We start from the raw sequence: 9579 nt of genomic DNA, 5'->3' as shown, positions 1-9579 counted from the left end.
TTAAAATGTGCTATACAAATAAACTAAACTAACTAAAAGAATATGCACACATGGGGATCTTCAGGTAATTTGCTCTTTTGTTTACTTTACCTAGTCAGTTTAAGTTCATTAACATTTTGAGCAACTCGGTCATGAGTGGCCAATTATGAGCAGGTGTATCCAGTAGATGGTTATTTAATTAATTTTGTAGTGGTTATAATTGGCGCTCTCTTTGCACACTTGATCACTTTGGGATTTTCTGATGATCCCTAAACTCATTTAATCTGTTGTCACTGCTTAATTTAGAGCCCTTTCGTTGGAGCTAGCATAATAATTATAATGAGTTTGAACAAATTACCAACCTGTGCCTTCTCATGTAAACAGAGTGGCAATGTATAGGAAGTCTCGAGATAATTTAATTTGTAGCTGTTTTCGTGGAACTTATGAAATGAACCAAAATATGCACAGATATTAGAGGTCACAACTTTAAAAATGTTTAAGTTGTTTATAGGAGGCTAATTTCATCCAAAACTTAGTATACTAAATGCAGTTATACTGTAGTCATCCTGGAGAAAGCTTTGGATTAAGCATCTTTCAGGGCATCAGTGTAATGACTAAATACTACCTACATATAATTACTGAATACATTTTGCCAAAGCTATATCTTACTATCCACTTATCTCACTAAAAGAGGCTGATGAGAATGTTTGCTCCTACTTTTTTAATTGTTCGAATGCACCAAACTGCAATAAAACAGGATTGTTTTTGAATTGTTCGTAATATTAGTAACTACTTCCTGATCCCTCCATTTTAGACCAATAACTTGACTGTTAGCAGGTAAGATATATGTAACCTTAAAGCTACAAGCACAGGTTTCCATTTTTTTCCATTTTCATTGAAACTTCAATTTTATAGAAAAAAAATCAATTTATTACTGAGTATCCATTTAATCCATTTATTACTGTACTATATGAAACAGTGAACAGAACAGCACGTAAATCAAGATAGTGATTCCCAAATGTTTTCTCCATTAACAAGATAAAGATGAAACAAGATGTTTTACCTGAAACTTATAGCTGAACAGACTTCAATTCCTCTGAGGATGCAGATAACAGATTAACATGGTTTATTGGCAATGATCACTATTTCTGACCATGAAAGTCACTTTATACTATATAAGGACTACAAACATTTCTATTTCAGTGGCTGAGGTTAATAGATAGACAACGTGTCAAATTGAATGACTTTCCAGACACTTAAATCTTTATTGTTGAAACCTTTACAATGGAAACTTTATTTATATTTATTTTGAACATTTTCAGTAAAGCATTCCTTATTTCTTTTGTTCGCACACCATAAATGATTGGATTGACACTTGCAGGAAGTACTATATACGTAACACCCAGAAAGGTATTTACATCGATTGGGATTGGAATGTGAAGATTTCGTGATAGAAAGGTAATACTCCCCACAAAGTAAAAACACATCATAACCATTAAGTGTGTACCACAGGTATGAAAGGCTTTCCAACGATCCTCTCCAGCTGCAGCCCCCAACACAACATGCAAGATTTTCACATAAGAGAAGAAAATAACAGATATGTCAATTCCTACAAAACAGATTATCACAACTAATCCCATTGCATTATTTTTTCTTATTGAATCACAGGCCAAGCTAACAAGAGCCATGTGGTCACAGTAGCAATGATGGATAACATTAGAACCACAAAAAGACAAAAGTGAAGCCAAAGCAACCAGTGCAAACATTATAGTGCCACTTCTGATCAATGTAAAAATAAGCAGTTTCATAAACATGGCTGAGTTCATGATTTCAGTGTAATGTAATGGCTTGCAAATGGCCACAAAGCGATCTAAAGCCATAGCTAAAAGTATGGTGGATTCTACAGAAGAAAAGAAATGAGTAACAAACATTTGTGTCAAACATCCGGTTAAAGATATTTCATTCAAGTCAAAGAGGAAACCAAGAAGCATTGCTGGGATAATGGCAGTGGGTACAATGATGTCGACAACTGCCAAAGCAGACACTAGAATGTACATTGGACTGTGAAGACTTTCTGTATTTCTGATCACGAAAAGCAACAAAGAATTCCCCAGCACGACCAAAATGTAACTTACAAAAAATGGCAGGAAAAGCAGACGTCTGTATTTGTAGATCTCTGGAAATCCCACAAATAAGAACTTTGTATGTGAGATGTTTGCTTCTTGGAGTTCCTCAATCATGGCACTCTGAATGTGGTCGTTGCAACCTATTTTACTGGGTAAGTACAAAATGATTATTATTTATCACTTGATGGAATTAAATAAACATCATGTTTGGAATTAGCCATATAGTTCAGCAACACATCGTGACCTCTATATTAAATGGCAGTTATCACATATTTAGCTACTCAATGAATTGAAAACACAACTACACCAGCAAATGCAAAAGTATCATGTATGAAATATCCACCAATTGTCTGATACATTCTCCTGTCTTAGCCTTTCTTAAAGTTTTTTTCATGAGCAACATTCTTGTTGGAATTTCATGACTTTGTTCCCAGGCTATTTCTCATCCTGCCTGCATAGGTAGTAACTACAACAAAGTACTTTTTGTAAATTAAAAGACATGTCAACAAAACAAATAAAAATGTATTTTTGTCAAAATTGGAAATTGCAACATCACAACAATCGCATCACTGGTAACCACCCCAAAACAAAGGCAAGTATAAGTCTTACAAGTTTATTTTCAATTGAAATATACATTCATTCTTACATTTACATGAAAATAAAATACATTATCAATTTTTCTGTTCACTTTAATCATATTTGCTCAGATTCGGGTGCATGGAAACATACCTGCCTGAGTGTCTTGCTTTCTCTGTCGTTTGGTCATTCGCTGTAGAATAGGGGCCCACATTAAGACTTGAAGCCATTCGAATGGGACCATATATACAGTGAGTTTGATCTATGCTCCCATAGGAATAAGACAAAAAACTATACAGCCACTGACCTTGTATACATTCTAATGACCTCATTCCATCGACTCAAACACGCAGAAGATTATTGTTCCAGGAAGAATGAACCAATTACTAGATCATTTTTGTCTTGGTTAATTAGCTCTGCTGAGGGGGTTCATGTTTGTGGTTTTAGTTGCTATAGCATAGATAGTGCAAGTGTCCAGTATTAGTGTCTCTAATTGTCCAGTAAGGCAGTGTAAACTCTTGCAACATCATTGACAAGTCAAGTCAACTTTATTTATATAGCTCTTTTTACAATACAGATTGTTTCAAACAGCCTTTTAGTGATAACAGGAAAATAATGCAACAGAGTTTGTTTTGGCTGTACAGCAGCTTTAGAAGAAAATAGTGTGTCCAGCTTAAGTAAGTTCAATGTTGATTAATTTTGTTTGTCAAAATCATTAGTTATTAATTTAGTTAATTTAACTATACTGAAGGTATCGATGTAGGTACATAATGGTGTAAATGCAGTCAGATCAAAAATACTGTTGAATATTTAATGTCCCCAACTAAGCAAGCCAGAGGTGACAGTGGCAAGGAACCTAAACTCCATCAGGTGACAGAATGGAGAAAAAAACCTTGGGGGAAACCAGACTCAGTCAGGGGGCCTCCTCTGACCAATGAACAAACAGTGTATGATTATGATTCAGGCTGCATTACAGGTCAGAAGTCAGATTGGGATTGGAAAATTGGCATATTTAATCCTGTTTTAATCACGCTGATATGAGACGGGTTTTGTTGAGGATCTGTGCCACTGGCTGTCATTTCGATCACAGGTGAAAGTCTAGTTGACACAATCTCTGCTGACATTCAGGGCTGCGTTGTGGTCATGTCTAGGCGCAGGTCCTCCATCTGATCTGGATACGGCCCGGATCTGGCTGTCTACCCCTTATGGAACAAAAATATATACTGAAAAATAAAATGCGATATATTATATAATACATTTCCAAATAGTGTGTTTGGCAAGAGTGTTGGCACTTGCAACGCTAAGGTCATGGGTTCAATTCCCAGGAAAAGCAAGAACTGATAAGAATGTAAAAGTGTTTTGGATAAAAGCGTCTACCAAATGCATAAATGTAAAATATGTATTTGTCATGGTGTGACAAATAACAATCAGAAAAGAGATTGAAGCCCTTGTGAATGCAGTGTTATTTGGAGACCTCCTGTGGACACCCGTCTCATTGCACTGCGAATCTGTTGCTATGGCAGCGAGGCCAATTGCCCGATTGACAGCAGGTGTGGAGTAACTACAGAGAGCGTTGTGAGCAAGGCCGTAACCAGGGTTTGAAAATTAGTGAGGTCCGAGGTGAGGTGCAGGGCCGGATTAAGAATTCAGAGGCCCCTGGGCACAATCAATGTCTTGTAGGCCCCCCCTTAGGCAGGCCAAATGTATAGTTTGTCCAAGGACATTTTAATTTTGCATTAAGAGTTTTAGTTTACTGACTAAAAAGGAACTTTGTTGTACTATGCTGGAGTAAAGTTCATAAATGATAGATCTTTCCCATATAGGATTTTGTAAAACTATGTTGGGTAAACCTCTGTCCCTCTAGGGGGGTTCGGGGGCATGCTCCCCCGCAAGAAAATTTTGTACATTTTAAGGTTAAATGCATCAATCTGGTGCTCTTTGAGAGCTCAAAATTAAGAGCTTCAACGGGCTTCAACCCATGAACTGTGCACAAATAAAAAACATTGACTTGTACCTGGACATTAAAGGGGGCTCAAACATATTTTTTAGTTATGATATAGAGTTTCAGTCTACATTACATTATAACTGGTGTTTTAGTATGCCAAACAATTAGTATAATAATATAATAATGATTTCTATAATTATTCCTATGACATAAAATCCATATAGCCTAATAAATGAAAATGAATATTTCAAAAGTATATTTTACATTACACTATAGGAAAATTACAATACTTTTGTCCTAATGTCTTCACTTGCAAGAAATAAACCCTTTGATCGCGTGAGCAAAGTGCGCACTTTTCTTTAAATCACGCAGCACAAACATAATGCCTATATAGGATACTTAAAGTCTTGTGCTGTTTTATAAAGCACAAAACCATATCACGGTTTCGATATTAGTTCGTTGGCAAAATATAACGCTAGAGACCTTTATGTTAGGCTATACATTTTACATCTCATGTGTATTGGGAAAAGGGAGAAGAGGGAGAAGAGCGAGTTCGGCAAAAGGCGGATTCGAACTCGAGTCGAACGCGTCAAAAGCTACTTAGTTTCAAGCACCTCACGCACGCCCAACGACCCGTGCAACTGTAGCTATTTAGTTGTGGATGCCTTTTTTGCTAAAAAGACAGGCACTTAGTGCAAATTATACGCGCCATTATCGGAAATGTAAAAGAAAAAAAAGTTTATTGGCACTTTTTGGTCATTTCATGACTTTCAAATTGACATCAACTACGATGCTGTTGCATCATGCTTGTAGTTTCTTTTGCGCTTTATTTATAAATTATAATAAAGTGACATAAAGCGCTCTGCCGCATTTTTTACAGTCTATGCTCACAACACGCTCTCAAGCCCCGTTCACTGATCTACCTTCTCGCAGCGACATAAATTGCAAACACACATATGACGCGGTTTAAACGGCTAATTAATCATTCAGAGAGCTTGAAATTTTATTTTTGAATATAAAAAAATGACCGAGGTCCGGACCTCGGTGACCTCATAGCTGGCTACGGCCATGGTTGTGAGAGGAACACGGATTCAGATGGGGCTTTAAAAAGAGAGAGGAAACAGACTGTGGGGTGGTTCTCCTCCCGTGAGGGGGGTTCTCCTCCCGTGAGATACTGTGTTTGTCGGCGGGTTGTTTTGGATTTGAGGCTGGGCTGTGAAGCGGGCGAAGATTGAAGCTGAGAAGTGGAAAGAAGAGAGTGAGGTATTTATCAACGAAAACCCAAGGAATATCGTCAGCAGTGGGGAAGACGCAAGGTGATGAGTATCGGATCCGTTGTTTATATGCACTAACACTGAAGTGGTGTTGAGAGTCTGAGAAGTTGTGGCACGAGTGAATTAGTACACCGAGTGAATTGTTGATCTGTCTCCAACTTTTGCCCGCTCCTTGCTGAATGTGACGATCGCTGCACCCGTTTTCTGCTATCTCTGGAGAGAAGTTGAGACCTTGTGAGAGACGAGAGTTGATCTGGTGGAGAAAGACCGGTGGGTGAGTGCTGGCCCGAATGCACGGTGTGCGAGTGGAATGCAGTGCCTGAAGTGACGATTCACACGGTTTGTGTTATGGAGTGAAGTTCATCGTGTGGAGAAGTAATAGTATTCTGCTGTGCATCCTCTCCCTACAGTCTTTCACTCGCCGTCTCCAAGGAAGGCTTTGATATATCCAGCGCCCAACTTACCAGTTTGAGACAGCCTGGCTCTGTTAATGCTGAATGTTTTCTATGCTGTTGAACTGTTAAACCCTGCTACATTGTTACAGTGTACAGCTGAAGTGGAGTGGCTCGCTTAAAGCATCCTCCCCGCCGGTGGTCTCCACACGCTCCTAACGAAAGCCGCTGCCCTGTTCAGAACGAGAAAAGGTATTGCGGCTGAATGTTTCATCTACTGTTGAATGGTTAAAGCCTGTCGCATTGTTACAGTGTACAGCTGAAGTGGAGTGACTCGCTTAAAGCATCCTTCCTGCCTGGTGGTCTCCACACGCTCCTATTGAAAGCCGTTGGCCTGTTTGGAACGAGAGAAGGTATTGCGGCTGAAGGTTTCATGTGCCGGTGAATAGTTAAACCCGGTTATCCGGTTACAGCGCACAGCCGAAGTGGAATGTCTTGCTCAAAGTGTCCTTTTTTTTTTTTTTTTAATTAGGACTTTTCAAATTATTTGCTTTTAACTTAATAAAGACTGTTATTCCTTTATCCTTTTGTCTGCTTGGTCCTTGACACGCTCCTCGAGGCGGTACCCGGTCTCCAGGGGTGGGTGCAGTCTGTCTTGGCCCACCCCGACTAAGGATATATATTAATACATATTATATATATATATATATATATATATATATATATATATATATATATATATATATATATATATATATATAAATGAAGACAAGAATAGCATTACATGTAATATTCACAGTTTTATCCCTTTATTGTGTACATATATTGCACATACATGTTCGCATATACATGTAAATGTATTTTCACACATATATATACACACACACATTTTCTAGTTCCCAGCATGCTTTGCTTCTGACTGTTAAAAGAGAGCAAATGTTAAAGCCAGAATCATGACAGTACCCCCCCCCCTCAACGAGCGCCCCCTGGCGCTCCCAAGGAGGAAGACTGGCGAGAGCGGAGGAAATCATCGATAAGCGAACGGTCCAGGACGTCCCGAGATGGAATCCAACTTCTCTCCTCCGGACCGTACCCCTCCCAGTCTACTAAATATTGGTAACCGCGACCACGACGGCGAACGTCCAGAAGCTTACGGACTCTATAAATCGGAGTCCCCTCGACTAAGACAGGAGGATGCGAAGGACAAGACGGGGCGCGAATAACGGGCTTAATGCATGAGACATGGAAGACCGGATGGACGCGTCGGAGATAAGGAGGTAGCTTAAATTTGACTGAGACAGGACTGATAATCTTAGAAATCCGAAAAGGACAGATAAACCGAGGAGCCAGCTTCCGTGAAATGGATTGAAGTGGCAGATTCTGGGTGGATAGCCACACTTTTTGACCGCAAAGAAAACGGGGACTCTTGACACGACGCCTATTCGCTGCAACGCACATCCTAGTTCTAGAACGACAAAGAGCTGACCTAACCCTCTTCCAGGTTCGTTTGCAACACTTTATGTAAGCTTGAACAGACGGAACGCACGAGACTGGATCTTGGGAAGAGAATAAAGGCGGTTGATACCCAAGGCAACTCTGGAAAGGTGAGAGTCCGGTAGCGGAGGACGGTAGAGAATTATGGGCGTATTCAGCCCAGGGGAGCTGCTCGGACCAAGACGCGGGATTTTTAAAAGCAAGACTGCGCAGGATGCGGCCGACAATTTGGTTAGCGCGTTCGGCCTGACCATTGGTCTGGGGGTGGAACCCAGATGAGAGACTCGCAGAAGCTCCGATCTGACGACAAAATTCTTTCCAAAATAGAGAAGCGAATTGGGGACCCCTGTCAGAAACAACATCGGAGGGGAGACCATGGAGCTTAAAAACGTGGTCGACCATTATCTGCGCCGTTTCTTTGGCGGAGGGAAGTTTAGGAAGGGGGATGAAATGTGCGGCTTTAGAGAAGCGATCAACGACAGTAAGGATAACGGAATGACCCGCCGATGAGGGAAGCCCAGTAATAAAATCGAGAGCTATGTGTGACCATGGACGAGACGGACGGTCTTAAAAGGCCAGATGGCGGAGAATGACTGGACTTGGTTTGGGCGCAAACGGCGCATGCGGCCACAAAGCGACGAATATCCTTCTCACGGGACGGCCACCAAAAACGCTGTTTAACTAAGGCAAGGGTACCCCGAACACCGGGATGAGCTGCCAATCTGGAGGTATGGGCCCACTGAAGGACCGCGCACCGAGCAGAGAAAGGAATGAAAAGTAAGTGTTTAGGGCAGCCTCGCGGCGGAACGGAGCGAGCGAGCGCACGTTTGACGAGTCTCTCTATTCCCCAAATCGTCACCCCAACCACCCGTGCAGGAGGAATAATAACCTCCTGGGTTGGCGTGATCTCAGAGGAATCGAAAAGACGAGAGAGCGCGTCGGGTTTTACATTCTTTGACCCAGGACGATACGAAATAGTAAACTCGAAACGGGTGAAGAAAAGAGCCCAACGAGCCTGACGCGCGTTCAGTCGCTTAGCGGAACGAATGTATTCGAGATTACGATGATCGGTCCATACAATGAAAGGAACCGATGCTCCCTCTAACCAGTGACGCCACTCCTCCAAAGCCAAACGAATGGCGAGTAACTCACGGTCACCGACGTCATAATTGCGCTCTGAAGGGGAAAGACGGTGAGAAAAATAGGCACAAGGGTGTACCTTGTCATCAAGGGGATGAGCGTTGGGAAAGAATGGCCCCAACGCCCACTTCTGACGCATCGACCTCGACAATAAACTGGTTAGAAATGTTGGGAGTAATTAAAATGGGAGCTGTAGAGAAAAGACTCTTAAGACGCTCGAACGCACTCTGAGCGGAATCGGTCCAAACAAAACGAGACTTGGATGACGTAAGCGCGGTTAACGGTGCTGCCACTTGACTAAAATTCCGAATGAACCTGCGATAAAAGTTAGCAAAACCAAGGAATCTCTGAAGGGCTGTGCGTGAATCAGGAACTGGCCAATCTGTGACCGCCTGGACCTTTGCAGTGTCCATACTAATTCCCTCCGCCGAAATAACGGAACCGAGAAAAACTACCGACTGCGTGTGAAAAGAGCATTTCTCCGCCTTGACGAAAAGACGGTTCTCTAACAGGCACTGAAGAACGCGTCGAACGTGCTGTACATGAACCTGAAGCGAGGGCGAAAAGATCAGAATGTCGTCTAGGTAAACAAAGACAAAGATATTGAGCATATCGCGAAGGACGTCATTAATAAGTGCCTGAAAAACAGCGGG

The 9579-nt window shown here is 41.4% G+C and overlaps 1 protein-coding gene across 1 annotated transcript; it reads right to left on the bottom strand.

Annotated features, from left to right (window-relative positions):
• Positions 1-1235: 1235 nt before the first annotated feature.
• On the bottom strand, positions 1236-2219 carry LOC308693826 (olfactory receptor 52E8-like; the record flags this gene model as incomplete). Its single annotated transcript, XM_081370920.1, has 1 exon — positions 1236-2219. One exon carries the CDS (start codon positions 2217-2219, stop codon positions 1236-1238), a length of 984 nt encoding a protein of 327 aa, XP_081227046.1.
• Positions 2220-9579: the final 7360 nt, after the last annotated feature.

This window comes from Scardinius erythrophthalmus, assembly GCF_964197995.2.
Source record: "Scardinius erythrophthalmus genome assembly, chromosome: 7".
NCBI classification, from domain to species: Eukaryota; Metazoa; Chordata; class Actinopteri; order Cypriniformes; family Leuciscidae; genus Scardinius; species Scardinius erythrophthalmus.
The sequence above is the reverse complement of the archived record's forward strand: the minus strand, read 5'-3'. Positions and strand labels throughout refer to the sequence as shown.